Raw genomic sequence first — 19,801 nt, 5'->3', positions numbered from 1 at the left:
GAGGGCATCAGGAAGCTTGTATACAAGTGCGTTGAAATGCAAGGAGACTATGTCGGAAAATGATGTTCTTGTAAGTTTTATATTTGATTATAATAAAATTTTATAACTACTTTGCGGATAATAATTGACTTACCCTAGTATATTACTAATTTATACCATTATAGGCACGCAAGTGTTACAGATACTTTATGTTTTATTAAAATACATTTTCATCGTAAGGCTATCGTAGTAAGTTGTATTTTATTTTCATTAGTACTGTGCATATTTTAAAAGCGTTTTCTAATAAATTATACCACAAGCGTAAACATCAGAGAGAAATTAATTTTCAACCCTGCAGCCTCTCACATTACCTAAATCGGTGTCACAATGCTCAGGTAGTTAACCGATGCTACGCCGTAGAAACCTACTGGTTCTGAGTTAAAACGTCGTCAAAGCAGGTTTGAAATTCATTTTTATCTGAAAAGGAATTTTCTTGGCAGCTGTTTGATAAGGAGCCGGGAAGGTAAACATCTTAGTCCATAGGATCAGAATAAAAAGTGCGTAAGGGATGACTTCCCAGTGCAGTTTTGTTGGTGGTTTTTCTCACACTGACAGAGAAATAGTCAATGAGTGAACTGATGAAATTCAAGCAAAAATGCAGTAATAGTTACCCATCTAATATTTGTTAGCTCAAATTAGAGCTTGCAATACTCCTACAACCAACTTCTGAAACTTGCATACCGAATCCAAATTTCGCCCGAAGATTAAATGGTTGCAGTACATCACATCTATTAGTTATCGAAATTTCCTAAATGTGGAAAATCATTCATTCCAGAACGATCTTTCTTCAAAACAGAAAATCCTTTTTTAGGTTGCCCCACTCACCATAAAAAGGTTCCTAGCAGCTTCCGCTGCCCTCACCCCTCTATTAAATCCAAAGCTAAATGTATATCGCAAATGTTAGATATTTATCCACTTGCGACTGTTTTAAATTACTTAAACAACAATCATAAATTTCAAGTAAGCAAACGTAACTGCAACATAAATACTAGATCTTCAAATAAGAAAAGGTCAGTTGATAAACACAGCGACGGAAAAAGAATCGCAGAACCAAGAAGGAACAGTGAGATATAACAGAAAGTTGGTAGACATGTTTCTATATCTGAAGCATGAGTCTCTTAAAATTTCACACCTGTCGCATAAGAGTGCAAATCAGAGGATGCAAAATGGTTCAAATGACTCTGAGCACTATGGGACTTAACTTCTGAGGTCATCAGTCCCCTAGAACTTAGAACTACTTAAACCTAACTAACTTAAGGACATCACATACACCCATGCCCGAGGCAAGATTCGAACCAGCGACCGTAGCGGTCTCGCGGTTCCAGACTGTAGTGCATAGAACCGCTCGGCCACCCCGGCCGGCTCAGAGGATGCAAATCAGGTTTGTTTTAAATACACGCAGTAACGGTCGTGAGCGTTATGTACCTTTGAGATTGAACACTATGAGTTGATGTTGGTCAATAATGCCTTTAAGGTTACAAAAACGCCATTATCAACACCGCACTGAGTTTGAACGAGGTCATGGAATAGGGCTATCAGAAGGTGAATGTTCGTTCTGCAATACTGCAGAGAGACTTGGCTGGAATGTAGCCAGTGTATACTGTTGCTGGCAGCGGTGGTCACGAGAATGTGCGTTAGCGAGTACACCGGGCTCCGGATGGCCAAGTGACACTACCGAGAGGGGAGACCATCGTGTTAAGCGTGTGGCTCTGGCGCATCGTACTGCGTCTGCAGCAGCAGTTTGAACAGCAGTTGGCGCCATGGGGACACAACAGACTGTTACAAATCGGTTACTACAAGGACAGCTCCGAACCAGTGTAGTGTGCATTCAATTGACCCCGCACCATGGCCATTTGCGACTTCAGTGATGTCAAGCGAGAGCACATTGGAGGGCAGGGCGGAGGTCTGCTGTCCTTTCTTATGAAATCTGGTTCTGCCTCGGTGCCAGTGATGGCCCCGTGTTGGTTAGAAGGCCTGCAACCAACCTGTCTACACTCTAGACACACTAGATCTACACCTGGAGTTATGGACTGGGGTTCGATGTCGTATGACTGCAGGAGCACTCTCGTGCACTCCAGCGCCAATTTGTATGTCAATATTGTGATTCGACCTGTTGTGCTGCCATTCTTGAAGAGGATTCCAAGGGGTGATTTCCAACAGGATAAAGCTTGCCCACATACTGCTGTTGTAACGTAATATGCTCTTCAGAGTGTCGACACGTTGCCTTAGCGTGCTGGATCGCTAGATCTGTCTCCAATCGAGCACATATGTGACATTATTGAAAACAGCTCCAACGTCATACGCAACCAGCATTAAACGTCCCTGTATTGAAATCAAGTGCAACAGGCAAGGAACTCCATCCCACAAACTGACATCCGATACTGTACAACACAATACACGCAGCTTTGCATGTTTGCGGTTAAGCCAGTTATTAATACAAAATTATTAATATAAAAACATTTTACATTTGAAATGGCTTATCTCACGCTTTTAGTAACCTGTGATCTTGCAATATTAATTACTTAAATATGTTAACTAGGCAAATATATTATCGAAATTCATTACTGTACATTAATTCTTTTTGGGTCGGCTATTCTTTTTCCTGTTAGTGTAAATTCATAGCACCACGCTGTGGTCATGTGGTCAGATGGCGCCTGGTATCAGCTAGCAAGGATTGTGTCGCCAGTAGCCGGAGGTCGCTGTAAGGCGAGGAAACTTCGTATGCGGACTGTTCTGGTGTTGAAGCTGCCACAAGTTACTTTGCGGAATTGTTTCTGGAAGTTTTTGCTCCTACTATTGGGTCAGGAAGTGAAGCGAATTTCTTTGTAGTTATATCACACTAACAGCTTTAGGAGACAGCCGAAATCTGGGTTAAATATAGAGGAAGGTGTGGACTCGAACTCACGACTTTGTAGCTACAATGCATGACGTTTACCACTAGACCACGAGCTGATGCAGCGGTGCAACAACTTAACAAAAAGACAACACTTCCTCCAGACCCTTCCGTATACTACAGAGTTGCGAAATCGTGAATATGGCTGGACTTAAAAGTTTGAAGGGGTAGCTGGTTTTACTGCTGCCTGAAGTGAAGGCTCAGACCTGGTGTATGCTGTGGCTAGCTAGCGGCCAGGTTTTATATGTCAGATCGTACATTACCGAGTTGTACCTTGTACTTATTTTTGTAGACTGAATTTTGTGAGTTCAGAAAAAGACTGCACACTTATAGTGAATGCTGTCATTTCAAAATGTTATAAAAATATATAAAACTGCTATTACAAGAAATTCTGTTACAGAGTATGTCTGAAAAGAGTTTCACAGTACAACAGTCTCCTCTATGTTTTTTTCCTCATTTAGTATGTAAGGGGTGTTGTCTTATAAGGATACATTTTGAAGCTTCCTGGCAGATTAAAACCGTGCCGGACCGACACTCGAACTCAGGAACTTTGCCTTTTTCGGGCAAGTGCTCTACTAACTGAGCTACCCATGCACGCCTCATATCCCATCCCCAGAGTTTTACTTCAGCAGTACCTCGTCTCCTACCTTCTAAACTTCACAGAAACTACCCTGCGAAACTTGCGGAACTAGCAAGTAGAAAGCAAAAGCAGTAGAAAGGATACTGCGGAGACATAACTCTTGCCACAGCCTGGGGTACGTCTCATTCAAGATACCTTTTGTAAGTAGGCTGTTTCCAACAATGGAAACCAACCTCAGATTGCACACAGCACAGTCAGTGGTTTTCATACAGAGCGCTACGTGGCGTTACCAACATAAAAACCTAAACAGCCTACTTACACTTACTAAAAAAAAAATGTCAGTTACTGGGTGACATACATACTATTGAATTAAGTTTATCCTTTTATTTAAAATTTGTCGGCCCTTAGCAGACGGCTGTTGTATCCACGGACCCAACCAACCAACCAACCAACCAACCAAATCGCGCACGCGCGCCCTGACCGTGACCTCGCTGGCCACAGTTCCTGTCGCGGACGTCTGCATCTCAGGGCGTTACCGCCGACGGAAGTGGTCGCGCCTCGGCTGAGCTCGGGTCCGCAGCGCCCTCTGCCTTTTGCGTATGAGAAGGAGCGCTGGCCCCCGAGACGGACAGTCTATTGTCGATTTTCTATTGCTAGCCTTTCGTGGAGTTTACAGCGGAGCCATTGCAGTGTGATATTTGCTATTGTATTCGACTAGGCTTAGTACACGGATTACTCTTGGATATTACTTGGAATTGTATTGCTGGTACACGTTTCGTCAGAAATAAAGATAAGTTATCTCTTCATTCTAGCTGGCGCAATTCTTGTCACTAATTATTTTTCGGCCAACATACATGTCTACATCCTGGTCACTACCCACGCTTTATACAATTTGTGGTGGCTTTCCCAAAAGTACCGCCGAGGACCTTGGGTTTGGGAGCCGTCACATAAACAAACTAACGTGGGGGTCTCAGCCGGCCACTTGGATACGGACTGGCCGTTACCTGGCGTCGCAGTCATTGAGCACGAGCGAGCCGCTGGCGCTGCCGCAGTCGGCCGCGTCGCCCCACCGCAGGCAGCGCCGCTCCGCCTCGGCCGCCGCCCCCGCCTCCTCCGCCCCCGCGTCGTCGCCCTCGTCGTCGCTGCTGGCGACCGCGCTGCCGCCGCTCTGGTCGTCGCCGCTGCTGCCCGCCGCCGCCGCCGCCTCCGCAGCCACCATGCCCGCGGCCGTCTCGCGCTCCTTGGCGTCGAGCGCGAGCCGCCAGCGGCGGTCCAGCAGCGACGTGGTCGACGTCGAGTACTTGCGGCCCAGCCCGACGCCGGCGCCGCCGTCGCCGAGGTCGCCGGCCGCGGCCGACGCCGGCGGCGAGTGGTCGCTCTCCTCCGAGAAGGCGCGCGTGATGAGGATGCGCGGCGAGCGGCGCGGCGTCGACAGGACCGTCTGCAAGTCAGTAGCGGTACGGTGCAAGTGCGAGTCCGGTGTTCAGGGCTGCATACGTGATAAATCGAGGCAAATGTTTTTTATTCCAGTCTCTCATCACAATAGCAGTTCTTTAGACGATGACCGGTTTCAGTCCGTAATGACCATCTTCCCAATTTCTGCTTAACGATTACGAAAAGAAATCGCCAAAATGATGAATCCTAAGCTCCCCCAACTGAGATCGCAGGTTAAGATACATAAGAAAGGAAACACAGTCCGTCCAACTGTTAAAAATTTGTCATCGCCATGTTGTAAACTAAATAAGTTTCTTAACAACAAACTTGAAGCAGTGTACACTTTTTCTACCAATTTTGGGGTGAAAAAAAAATTCTGACCTTGCTAAGGCGATTAAGGATATACCTATTCCAAATAATGGGACACTAGTTTCCCTAGATGTAAAAAACTTCTACAGTAGTGTCCCCATAAAGGAAACGATTCAGATTATTAAACGTAATCTGCTAACTCATAACAAGATTAGTACTGCAGAATACACAGAATTAATAGAACTTTTAGAATTTGCATTAACTTGTAACTATTTTACATTCAATGACAACATATATCAACAAATAGATGGTCTTGGGATGGGTAACGGTTTGGCTGGTACGTTAGCAGATATTTTCATGAACGACTTGGGTGTAAGTTCTTTGCTAAGTTCCCACGACTGAAAGACAAGACCATAAATTATAAACGTTATGTCGATGACATCTTGTTACTGTTAAAGGGGGACGAGAATGAGGTTATCGCATTTGCTCAAGCCATAGGCAACATGCACCAAAAAATAGCGTTTACTACAGAAATAGAAGACGCGGGCTCCATTAACTATTTAGACCTTACCATTAAGAAGGTTGATAATAGACATAAATTTTTGATTTTCAGAAAGCCTACATGTACAGATACTATTATCGGAGCCAGTTCATGCCATCCACCTCGATATAAAAGCGCCTTTTTCACCTCTATGATCCACCGACTTTTTAGATTACCATTAGCCGACAGTTAAATACGCCAAGAACTTAGTATATTAAAGCAAATTGCAGTAGCCAACGGTTTTTCAGCTAAAGATGTTATGCGCCCATACAATAGAATAAAAAACAGAAAGTAAATAATAGGCAGACCCACAATCATCTAAAAAAAAGAAAGAATAAAGAAAACCTGAAAACTATCCCAATGAAATTTTACGGAAAAATGTCCCGACAAATAGAAAAATGTTTCAATAAATCTAATGTTAGATGTGGTTTCCAAGTTAACAACACTCTGAAACTCCGTTTTAAACATAGTATGAGTAAAGACTCTGATAAATTTGACGGTATTGGGGTTTACAAAATCATTTGTAGTAGTTGTGACAAATTTTACATCGGTCAAACTGGCCGCTCCTTTAAAATTAGATTCAGGGAGCATTTGCAAGCACAGACCAAAACTGTATTAGGAATGCATTTAGCAGAAAACGGCCACACTGTAGGCAATATCGAGAGTTGTATGCGTATTTTACACAATGCAGAGAAGGGTCGCGCTCCCGACTTGTTGAAGCAGTTAGAGATTCACAAAGCCAAAAAGCATGACCCACTAGGATACTGAATCGACGAAGCGGTTTTGTGCCCACGCCTACTTATCTTTATTTGATAACATACTACGATAACCATTTTTTTTCCTTTATTGAGTTTTGATTCCCCCTAAAGGGGGCGGGCTGGCAGCAGCTTATTACGCCGCTCTTCGGCCTACAGAATTTGTTTTAAAAAGATGAAGATAATAAAAAAATAATAACCGATGGCGATAAAATCGGTGACTTAAAGGTAAAATGGCAGAAAATTCTGGAGCTTAAAACATAAAACACAGGGTTGATGATGCTAATAAAATACACAGGAAGCAGAAAAATAATAGACAAACAATTAAAAAACACGGAGACAGTCTGGGTTCTGTTCGCAAGAGATACAAAAAGCACACCCAGCGACAGCATGATTTCTGTTCGCAACACTGTGGAAGGACGCACAACACTGAACACTCACTTAAACACTGCACTAAAAGGGTTGCACAAATATGACATACCACACCCGAGAGCAGGTGGGGGGATAACCAAAAAATGCCTCGCGTACTTATACCTAGCCTTACTTGATGAGTTATGTTGAGAACAGAAGGCATTTGCCTTACTTCCGCACAGTAGTCGCTCTAATACTGTAACTGATCATCTCCTACCTAACATACTGAGTAAACAGAATGCGCAAGTTGTAACGCCGGAAATGCATATCCTCCTATTTCCATCTATTGCACTGCAAATTTTTGTCCTTATTTTGGTACATGAAGATATAACATTTCTGTGTCTTTGTATATTGTAATTGTTTTACTATTTGTATATATATGCATTTATGTCGATTTATAATTGGTTTGTTTTGTGAATATTATTTGTATTTATACGCTGGGTCTGGCCTACGGAAAACTATGCTATCGAGCGAATACATCGATAGGTCGTGTGGGGAACCTAAGTGTTTAGGATCTTTGGTAGTGTTAACTCTGTCGCGTGGAGCGCGGGCAGAGGAGAGTCTGGCTGGGGTGGTGTGTTGGAGCAGGTGTGTTGTGTGAAGCTCCCGCGAGTTGCCGCGCTTTCGGGATTTGGCAGCATGTAATTGTGCTCGACTTGCGATGATAGTTTCTGACATGGTGTCACGGACGGGAAGCATTAACTGGCGCACATCAACAGCCCATTCGTCTGGTGACCGTGTCGAGAAGAAGGCGCGCCAACATCCAGCTTCTGCAACAGCGACGGCCGACAATGAGTGACTGTCGCCACCTCCTCGATCGACGGCTTCAAACCTTCAATCAACCAACAAGGAAGACTGGAAGCATGTAAAATTCTAGAACTGTATGGAAGACCTCAGCTTTTCAAACTTTTAAAATTGTTGCATCACAAAATTACAGCAACTTAGCATGAACGTTTGTTGCTCATTGTCCCAATTGCATTACCAAGCAGGGTCCCTTCCTTTTTCTGGAATGAACCCGAGTGTCGTTGAAATTCAAACACCAGCATCATTCGATCTCACTGCTTTAATTTCAAAGTTCTTTCAGTTTTCACACTACACGTGTCAACCTTCAGTTGCCACGCTTCTAGTGATAATTATATGTGTAATAACCTTTCTTTTTCAGTTACTATAGTAATTGTCGTTAGGACTGGCGACCATAATTTTGCCCAAATCTCAAATATCTAATTACCTCTAGTTAATTGTTAATGTAACGGCCGCATATTTACTTTCTTTATTAACTTTACCCCTATTTCAAAATTAATTTCCACCAGTTTCATTAGCATTTTTCCTTTCATTTAGATGTAACCCTTTCCTCCCTCTTTACCGACAAATTAACCTCGGTGACGATTGCTTTTCCCAAATTTCCATTAGGTACACGTGGTTTAATTTTTCACTGTCATTAAGGTCGATAAGTGAGGGGGAGGTTACAAAGTGATTAATGAGTCTGAACAGTCCCAATCCCCAGGTGCTCATAAAGATCAGTACCACATACGGCCCGAGTCAAGTCTTCATGCGGTCCACTATTCTAACCGTATTTTATGATATGCGTCTGGCAACTAGCAGTCGATAGAAACGTCAACTAACGCTATGAGCCTCTTAAGAATGAAGCTTTTCTATTAACTAAAGAACAAAAGTACTTACAGAGACTAAGACTTTAAGATGTGCCTACTTTAAATTGACGTTCGTGAATAAGTCTCTGAGGTAAGTAAAGTTCCCTGTTTACCTGAGGTGCAGAGGGGTACGTAGGGCGACCACTGCGGGGTTAGAGGGTGTTATAGGCAGAAACGATTTTTTGCTCGTTTTCCAGTACTGACAACACACACGTGTGCGCGACTCGTACCGATCAGCGCTATGGTATAATCTTTGACACGGAAGTAAACTGCGTTTGGTGAGTGCGTTATTACAGAGACACTCATCTTCAAATGCGGTACTTATTTGTAGCAAGAAACAGTAAAGCAATTAGAATGTTGTAATACAAGGCAGTGAGTACAAAAAAATTGCCTTTATCCCTCATAAAACCTTTGTGATGGCTTCTTACACTCAGAAGTGCATTTAAATGTAAGTACAAATACTATTATTAATCAAAGTAATTCGCGCACATGGTAAAAATACCAACACTTAGCCACGCAACTATAGTGTCACATCCGTTAAATCACCGAGGCTGGCAGAAATCTGAAACGGAGAACAGTCGACCCGAAGTGTTTCGAATAGGGCAGACTTCTATCAGAACATGGGGATCGAGGACCAACTTATCGCACCCTCACGATAGCTAGTCCGATGTCTCATTCAATAATGTTAGTATTCGCTCATAGCAAGAAAGATTGGCAACCACTGAGATAGATCGTAAGTTGTCATCGAGAGCCCATATTCGGAATCTTGTTCAAAAAACTAATGTTGCTGTACTTTAGCAGAAAGTCCAACACGAAAATTATTCTGCTTTGCTTATTTTCACTCGCTTTGACAAACGGCATTATATTTAAAGGGGACTCTTTAAATGGTATTTCTGGTTCAGAAATGGTCAATTCGAGCAATATCTGGTGTAAGTTCGCGAACCTCTTGTCGATCCCTCCTCATGAGTCTGCGAATTGTTCTCAACAAATGTTTCCTTTAATGTAGTTGCTGATAACAAAATGAGCTTATTCCCAAGAATTAGCAGCTTTGACTCATTTAATACTAGGCAGATTCCAATCTATATTTGGATCGTCCTCCTTAACTCTTGAGCAGAAAGGCGCGCATTATTCTGCCGCGTTCATTTTCATAAGGTTACCACAAGAATGAAAAAAAGGTTTAGCAGTTATCCTCACACATTCAAGCCCTATTCAAAGATTTTACTGATGCTTTATTCCTCCTGTTTTGTCGCTGAGTCCCTGAAAAAAAAAAAAAAACTAAGAAAATTCCTGTGCTATATTGTTGATTTTGCTAGTATATAGTCAACAGCCCGTTGTCTGCATAGGATTCGTGAAAATTCTATTTTCTCTATTATTAACTTCTCTGATGTTAATTTCATGTAATTGTTACATGACCCTGCGGATTTGCTTCTCAATTTGGTCCTACAGTACTAGGCGAGTAAAATAGAATAAAAAGTAAAATAAATCTGCAAATTCTTTAAAAAACTAGAATGTTACTTGCTGCTTTTTCCTACATCGCGTATAGGCGGCGCACAAAGCACATGACTTGATTATCTTCAGGTGACTTCGCAGAGAACTCCGTGAATCAAGAAGGCCGTTGAAGAACATTCATAGAATCGTGCCAGTAAATTTGCTCTTGAAATTCTCTAAGGAGGTTTTCGCAAGATATGAGGCTTTTTCTTTGACTGTCCATCAGTTCATATTTTTCAGAAACTCTGGCAGCCCCTCGAGGGGAAGATGCAGATTTCACCAAGATGAGGATGTCAACACAAATCTTATCCTACAGATGCACCTTCCAAGAGGAGTACAGATGCGCGAATTTAGTAGAAGACTCGTTATTAATATTTTGGGGACACAGTCTTCGTTACTATGAAAGGAATAACAGCTCCTTGGAGCTGCTATGGAGAAATAGGAATACGCTTCTCACTTAGAGTGAAGACATACGAAAACGGTGTGCTGTCCGAACTCGTTGTTTCGATGACAGTGTAGAATCACCTAACTGTGAAATACAAGGCTTTGTATTTCACTTGGTAATAGAACTACTGAGCAACTACCTGGGCAACAAATGACTCGCAACACAAAGATATTTGTCTTAAAATAGAATAACAGACTGTAGTACTGCAATTGTGGCATTCAGGGATTGCGTGATTACGGGGAGTAAATTTAATTTCCACCTCTCTTTGAATATGTGTATTTCCTATAGTTAATAGGCCTGTATAAAGGGAGGAATTTTGTTGCATCGTTCTGAATTACGTGGGGTAACGGTGTCCATCGTTTTATATGCCATGGGGGAACAGCTAATCTAGTGATACATCCAGAAGCATCATTCTCTCCTACCGGTTTCTCGCCCTTACGCTGATCGTTCATTAAGATGCAAATGGGGTCTATTCTCCGAGAGAAATTTCGGGCGGTATAGCGCCAGTGTAACTGAAACGAAGTTGTGGCATCAACAGAAAATGACGCACAAAGAAGCTTTTATCTAGTGAAATTCTACACCGTCCTTTTCTTCGACAAAACTGCCAGACAACATGATTCGATATATAATTTTCAGCAGCCTGCCCACCTCTTGATGTTGCATCCGTCATCCAAATTGTACGAAGTGCTTCTAAACATTTGTCAAACAATTGAGAGGAAGAGTGTTTATGTCCGCTACTAATAGAAGTAAAATTTTTCCTATGATTATATGTCATTTATTGACAGGTATCGACAAGCGTTTAAAGGAAAGGTGATTTACTAACATGCTTAAGTATTTTACTATGACAATGCATTTGTTGCGGAGACGGCTGAGCCACCACACATGCAATACGAAACAACGTGCCTCGGTGTGTAATGAACATAACATGGAACCTGCGATCATTCATGTTAACGGTATGGAACGTGCAAAGGGGAAGAACACAGTTACGCAAGGGTAACTACCAGTGAGCACTGCAACATGGCAAGATGCTGGTCACATGTGAAACATGATGCGTTCTCAAACCAAGCATAAAGGAACGTGCCGTCGATGTATCGTACAGCAAATGGCACTGGATACGAAAAAATACGCTTGAACCCGGAGTATTTTCCACGCAGACCACAATGAACGTGCTGAATATTTCTGGCTGGGTCGTAGTAGCAGCAGTAGTGTATGAAACACCCTCAATACTGCCTGTTCTTGTGGCTGGTGGTAGACCCAGAAATGTAGGAAAATCTGCCATGGAAAAATATCTCTTACAACTTGTAATCAGTGCTGCACGATGTGAGCATACAAGAGAGAGTGAAATGCCTGTAAGTTACTTGTCTGTATGGCGTTTTCCACATGACCATGCCTTTTTGTCGTTCCCGTTACAAGTAGTCATCAGAAATAGAGGCTGATCCCTACAGACAGGCAGGCATAAGTCTGAAACTCTTGAATTGAATACCGGTTTGCTTACCAGCTGTGACAATGTAACACCCGAAGGATGGATGAAATTACTTGCGGAATTCAGATGATCGCAGATTTGCATATACAGGGCGTCCCATTTATCTTGACTACCCTAAATAACTGTTTGTCCAGATGCAAATTACAAAATGTTTCAAGCAAATGTTCTTTAGCCATCAGGGGGACATCAATCAGCATGATGGCCTTCGTTGTAACTTTGTTTTTTTTACAAATATATGAACAGCGGTATGACTTTTTTAAATGACACCCTGTGTTTTTTATTCGTGAATTAATTTCCTCTCCTAAAGACCTATTCAAAAATGTGTCACAGTATACCATTCCTCACAGTAAAGCGGGATTTGTCGGACCACTTTGGACCACTGTTGCTGACTCCAACCAAACTGCCCCCTATACCAACTTTCTCGACAGTGGCGTGTTTGAAGTGAGATTAATTTAACAGTCTTCCAGGCATACAAAACAGCCTGATTTAATCGCCGCAAATTGATTCTGGAAGAGATGCGTGTACCGAAAGCAGTTGCAAGGTCTGCAGCGATCTGCCTAGAAATTATATGCCTGTTCCTTTTCGTCACTAGAACTCTGTTGCTGTGTGGGTCCGTCTGTGATCACAGGCATGTTTTCGCATAGCATTTATACATTCAGTGGCCTTTTCTAATAGCGAGATGACACTTTTGCACACACCCACAATTTGATCGTCCAACTGCCCGTCCACGAGCGAAGACACTCAAATCATGTCTTGCAGACGTGTTGCCGCACCACGCGGAATCAGTTCCACAACAACCTTCGTCAAACACCACACTGTATGAACTGTTGAATGCATACAGAGCGTTCGTGCACAGGCTTCGCTGCAGTTACCACTTCTCAACCTCTACATTTCCTTTTATTGTCAGTGGCCGGGTGCCCCTAGCAATATTTGGTTGTTCCGTAGCAACTGACAGTTGTTGCATAACAAGTGTCAGGTGTTCCTTAGCAAGCAATGCAATGTTATCCGTAATGGATCTAGGAAAGTATGTATCTCGTGGTTAATAGGTCAGGTCCACAATGATTACAAGCATCTGTGGCATAGAACGCCCATGTCATGCACTGAGATGCTTTTCTGGATAGGACTGAGGTGTGAATGCACCATTCCGGTCAGAGAAAGAGATGATCAATAGAATAGTGCACTTATCTCCTCGGTCAAGGAAAAAATTTCAGGTGGCAGCCACCCACTGAGAATGTGATTTTGACGATCTTTTGAGATTTCGAGGGGCCTGTATCGGTGCACTTACAGGATCAAATGGGGACTATTGCACGAAATAGTTACAAGTCGGTTTAGCTGTTGAAACCTGAAATACGATTGAATTGCTGGAGAAAGAAAATTTTTCAAATGGCTCTGAGCACTATGGGACTTAACATCTGAGGTCATCAGTCCCCTAGAACTTAGAACTACTTAAACCTAACTAACCTAAGGACATCACACACATCCATGCCCGAGGCAGGATTCGAACCTGCGACCGTAGCAGTCTCGCGGTTCCGGATAGAAGCGCCTAGAACCGCACGGCTACCGCGGTCGGCATTTCTGGAGACTTATATTACCAAGACTACTGCCGTTCCACGACAAACAACACCGTCATACGAGGCTGTGAATACTTTGAGTACTTTACTTAAGTCTGAGGTACGCTGCAATATCCACCAAACAATTCGGACACGTTGTCATCAGATTTTCGTTTGCTTGGAACATTTAAATAACAATTCGGCGCTACGGTCGCAGGTTCGAATCCTGCCTCGTGCATGGATGTGTGTGATGTCCTTAGTTTAGTTAGGTTTAATTAGTTCTAAGTTCTAGGCGACTGATGACCTCAGAAGTTAAGTCGCATAGTGCTCAGCGACATTTGAACCTAACAATTCGGGTTTGATACATGATGGCGGATTAATGAGCCATGTTACACAATTATTTTTTTCCTGGGGGCTACCAAAATTTATGGACTGGTATAACATTTGTTTAGTAAAACAGGGGAACTATGTCGAAAAATAAGACCACCGATACAGTAAATAGCTGTGTAAAGCGTTATAGTAAAACTGTTACTGTTTTCCACATATGCTTAGAATTCACTGTGACCGATTTCTCAGGTGTACACATATTTGTAGTACCCATGTAAGAGCTTGCACTGGTGAATGTACAATTTTGTGGTATCGAGTACAAAAGAAATTGTATACTGGTATATTATTACGATATTCTAGACTCATCAACTGAGCCGACCGCTGACAACTTAACGCGATACTGCTAGATGAAAAAAGTAATTACTCAGCAAGGTAACTTCTGACAAGAGGCAAGGGCTAGAATACAGTTTTTATCTGTCAAGAAGTTCTAAAGCAGTGCACGCTTCACTGCAGAGCCAAACACTTATTTTAGAAACGAGAATTACATATACGTGAGTACAATCTTATGAAATAGCTTTTGATTTAAATTACCGCAAGTAACGAAAATTTATTTTATCCTGATGTATAATCTTCCATTAAAACCTGATTTAAGCTGCTGGTACTTTTGATGCAATATTTCGCGGGTGAACAGTACAGTTCGCTAGTTAGTTGCAATTAATTGCATTAACCATTGCGGCACGGAGTGGCCACGCGGTTTGAGGCGCCATGTTAAGGACTGCGCGGCCCCTCCCGCCGGAGGTTCGAGTCCTCCCTCGGCCATGGCTGTGTGTGTTGTTCTTAGCATAAGTTAGTTTAAGTAGTGTGTAAGTCTAGGGACCGATGACCTCAGCAGTTTGGTCCCTTAGGAATTCACAAATATTTGAACATTAACAGTTATTTCTTGAGCGTGTTCTCGTAATAAGAAGATCTTCATTGTTGTAAGCCTTCTTTTTGTTACCTTTTGGTCTGTGTCGCACTAAAAATTGGCGTCTAGCTGGGAAGATAATGAGAAACTGTGAAATAGCATCTTCTTCTTTTTGGCTACTAGCTTTTAATAGAAAGTAACCAGTTTCACGTTTAACGAAGAGGAAGATTCGGTAATTGCAATATGCGATACGATAGGATAAGAAGTACATATTATTTTCTAACGCTGATGTGAATCAAACTTCGAGTCGACGACTTGGTCGCTAGAGTCGGAGCAGACTCTTGGGGTAGGAAGGATGAGGATGGAAACTGGCTGCGTCCTTTTCAAAAGAACTACTAACGTACCTGCCTGAAGCGATTTAGTAAAGCCAAGGAAAACTTAAAACAGGACCGTCAGATGGGGATTCGAATCGCTGTCCGCCCGAAGGCGAATCCAGCGTGTTACGACCACACCAATGAGCTCGGTGTTACTTTCTCCGTGAACACACTGCGCTACGACACTGCTATCACTGCGCCGTGAAGTATGTTTGTAACCCTAATGCTAGAGTGAGTAACTAATATGTGAGTTGTATTTCAACAAACTGCCTGCGCAGTACTATAATTGAGACACAGTGCACCATGGAGTTGGAGTTTTAAGGGGGGACTACAGGTTGACGGTCGAAAAAACTCGAAATTTTTTAATTACGGAATTCGAATGTATATACATTGAAGAACTATTGCCCAAAATATCATGCGCGAACTCCAAAGACATCTACATCTACATCCATACTCCGCAAGCCACCTGACGGTGTGTGGCGGAGGGTACCCTGAGTACCTCTATCGGTTCTCCCTTCTATTCCAGTCTCGTATTTTTCGTGGAAAGAAGGATTGTCGGTATGCTTCTGTGTGGGCTCTAATCTCTCTGATTTTATCCTCATGGTCTCTTCGCGAGATATACGTAGGAGGGAGCAATATACTGCTTGACTCTTCGGTGAAGGTATGTTCTCGAAACTTCAACAAAAGCCCGTACCGAGCTACTGAGCGTCTCTCCTGCAGAGTCTTCCACTGGAGTTTATCTATCATGAATGAGATTTTCACTCTGCAGCTGAGTGTGCGCTGATATGAAACTTCCTGGCAGATTAAAACTGTGTGCCCGACCGAGACTCGAACTCGGGACCTTTGCCTTTCACAGGCAAGTGCTCTACCATCTGAGCTACCGAAGCATGACTCACGCCCGGTACTCACAGCTTTACTTCTGCCAGTATCTCGTCTCCTACCTTCCAAACATCTCCGTAACGCTTTCGCGATTACTAAATGATCCTGTAACGAAGCGCGCTGCTCTCCGTTGGATCTTCTCTATCTCTTCTATCAAACCTATCTGGTACGGATCCCACACTGCTGAGCAGTATTCAAGCAGTGGACGAACAGGCGTACTGTATCCTACTTCCTTTGTTTTCGGATTGCATTTCCTTAGGATTCTTCCAATGAATCTCAGTCTGGCATCTGCTTTACCGACGATCAACTTTATATGCTCATTCCATTTTAAATCACTCCTAATGCGTACTCCCAGATAATTTATGGAATTAACTGCTTCCAGTTGCTGACCTGCTATTTTGTAGCTAAATGATAAGGGATCTATCTTTCTATGTATTCGCAGCACATCACACTTGTCTACATTGAGATACAATTGCCATTCCCTGCACCATGCGTCAATTCGCTGCAGATCCTCCTACATTTCAGTACAATTTTCCATTGTTACAACCTCTCGATACACCACAGCATCATCCGCTAAAAGCGTCAGTGAACTTCCGATGTCATCCACAAGGTCATTTATGTATATTGTGAATAGCAACGGTCCTATGACACTCCCCTGCGACACACCTGAAATCACTCTTACTTCGGAAGACTTCTCTCCATTGAGAATAACATACTGCGTTCTGCTATCTAGGAACTCTTCAATCCAATCACATAACTGGTCTGATAGTTCATATGCTCTTACTTTGTTCATTAAGCGACTGTGGGGAACTGTATCGAACGCCTTGCGGAAGTCAAGAAACACGGCATCTACCTGTGAACCCGTGTCTATGGCCCTCTAAGTCTCGTGGACGAATAGCGCGAGCTGGGTTTCACACGACCGTCTTTTTCGAAACACATGCTGATTCCTACAGAGTAGATTTCTAGTCTCCAGAAAAGTCATTATACTCGAACATAATACGTGTTCCAAAATTCTACAACTGATCGACGTTAGAGATATAGGTCTATAGTTCTGCACATCTGTTCGACGTCCCTTCTTGAAAACGGGGATGACCTGTGCCCTTTTCCAATCCTTTGGAACGCTACGCTCTTCTAGAGACCTACGGTACACCGCTGCAAGAAGGGGGGCAAGTTCCTCCGCGTACTCTATGTAAAATCGAACTGGTATCCCATCAGGTCCAGCGGCCTTTCCTCTTTTGAGCGATTTTAATTGTTTCTCTATCCCTCTGTCGTCTATTTCGATATCTACCATTTTGTCATCTGTACGACAATCTAGAGAAGGAACAATTCTCTGAGCGTTTGAAGCCGAGCGTGTACGACCCCCCTCGCCGTTAGAGCACCGGTTGCCACAAATCGCTACCGATGCCATCACACCTATTAATACCGATTTGAGTAAACCTGATTTGTTGGAGCTTTGTTTGGGTGGTTTTACTCAAAATGTGAACGAAAGTTTCAGTAGTCTAATTTGGAGACACGCTCCAAAAATAACTCAGAAGAAGCGAGACTGTCAACATTGCTTCAAATTTGCCTATTCAATGTAGGCCATATTGCATTAATGCACGAGGTAAATACCCTTGAATTCACAATCGGCGATGAAATGCCGAAGGAGGGCTTATCAGATCAAAGTAGAAAGACGCGGCCATCCACTAGCCGGAGAGAGAGTTGTTATGGACCGCGCATCAATTATATCCCTTAAGCTTCGAACTTTAAATACGTTTTTCTCAAAACAATGTTTTTCAGCAAGGTTGTCGTCGACCACGCTACAATTTTCATCCGATTTTAATGATTTTTGGTCTCCCTTGAAGCAAACTGAATTCCCTTCGGTTCACCGTAGCCGATTTTTTATGTTGGTACTTAGTATTTATTTCGGCGAAAAGAGGAATCATAAAACGGTCATTTTTTCAAATATCTATAATTTCCACCAATTCTTTCTTTTTTTGCAAATCCCTACGATGAACTAAAATTACATCTGTAAGGCTCAGGGTGATAATTTCATATTTCAGATAACCACAACCGGAGTTACGGCGACAACCGTCGATCTACCTCCTTTCAGATCTGCCTCCTGAAAACCCCCAAATATACAGTGAAGATATTTGTGTTTTTGAACAAAAATACCAATAAAAATTTCAGTGTATTCTTCATTCATTGCAGAAAAACTAATTGTCTACTAAATTTCAGTATGTAGAGAAATATCACGAATTTGAGCAATATTTTGGTTCGTCATCCTGTCGTTCCCCCCTTAAGATGAACGAGAAACACACTACGAGCTAAAGGGAAAGAAGTATTCACTGTGAACTACAACCCCACGTCTTCTGTTACACTTCTTTTTCGTTTGCTTGCTTGAGATGCAACAGTGCCAGATTGCATATATATACACCACTTCTCTTTCCCTCTCAGCTTGCAAAAGAGTCTGCATTTGTGTGAGTGTGTGGTGTGTGTGTGTGTGTGTGAGCGAGGGAGAGAGAGAGAGAGAGAGAGAGAGAGAGAGAGAGGGAGAGAGGGAGCGAGAGAGAGAGAGGGAGAGAGAGAGAGAGAGAGGGGGGGGGGGGAGGGAGGGAAAATGTAAACTTCAGAGAAGAGGAGCATACGTAAAAGACTGTGAGAAAAATTAATTTAAGTCCCTCGACAAAGGAAGTTTTTCTTGAGTGCAAACAGTCGGAAACAAAAAGCTATCTGAGACATTCTTGGGAAACAGTTAAGCGTAAAAAAATTACTAGATAATGCAGTCACAAAAAAAGCTGAGGAGGAATGAACTCGTTTGCTAATATGTTTAAGGTTATGAAAGCAAGGGAATGTTAAGTCATGTGTTGAAGCTTCGTGACCCTTCTGTGCATGCAGCAGAATTGCAACCTTCCTTGGGAAAATATCAGTAACTGAAAATAAAGTTAAAAATGGCTCTGAGCACTATGGGACTTAACATCTATGGCCATCAGTCCCCTAGAACTTAGAACTACTTAAACCTAACTAACCTAAGGACAGCACACAACACCCAGCCATCACGAGGCAGAGAAAATCCCTGACCCCGCCGGGAATCGAACCCGGGAACCCAGGCGTGGGAAGCGAGAACGCTACCGCACGACCACGAGATGCGGGCGAAAATAAAGTTAGACGTTTACTCCTCATGACACAATATATACTTCTTTTCTCTTGATAACTACACAGATCGTTTGGACTGTTAAAACTAATAAGCAATGAAGTCTTGGAAGAGAAATACGAGAACCTAGATACAGTTGGGAAAGATTCGGAGTCTTCTAATCAGACAGATTGCATCCGTCGCTCAGTTTGACGTGCAAGTCAAGTTTCTGGGAAACGTATCCTATGAAATGATCTCTCAGGTTTTCTCGGTATGACTGACTCATGATGTGCTTCCGAGTGTTACGTCACTGTCGAGTGAACGTTAAACTCTAATCTTCCTTCCTTTTTTTCTTTCCAGGTGTTTCGGCGAGATTTGTTTTATTTTATGCGCAATATTAAGCTGTCTTTGTCAATTGCTGTGAGTTTTGCTGTTATATGTACTCACTACGTGGACTCCAACCAGCATATAAACTATTATTGCTGGTTTCGCGTAGCTATGAATTAGAGCTGAGATCTATTCTGGACGCCCATTTGCATTTGGTCCCCCTTCATTTTTCAGAGTCCGCTCCGATATACCATGAAACGCTAATTCTATCAGTTTTTTCCCGCTGTGATACATGTGGTGC

At 42.7% G+C, this 19,801-nt stretch overlaps 1 protein-coding gene across 1 annotated transcript in view; it reads right to left on the bottom strand.

Moving 5' to 3' along the window:
- Nucleotides 1–19,801, bottom strand: part of LOC126141559 (uncharacterized) — a 447,793-nt gene that overhangs the window by 25,377 nt on the left and 402,615 nt on the right. The window contains exon 8 of the mRNA XM_049915262.1: nt 4,729–4,953. Coding sequence (XP_049771219.1) covers nt 4,729–4,953 — 225 coding nt within the window. The remainder of the gene's footprint in view (nt 1–4,728; nt 4,954–19,801) is intronic.

The sequence above is a fragment of the Schistocerca cancellata genome, chromosome 1 (genome assembly GCF_023864275.1).
Source record: "Schistocerca cancellata isolate TAMUIC-IGC-003103 chromosome 1, iqSchCanc2.1, whole genome shotgun sequence".
Taxonomy (NCBI): Eukaryota; Metazoa; Arthropoda; class Insecta; order Orthoptera; family Acrididae; genus Schistocerca; species Schistocerca cancellata.
This window is presented reverse-complemented; position numbering and strand designations above follow the sequence as displayed.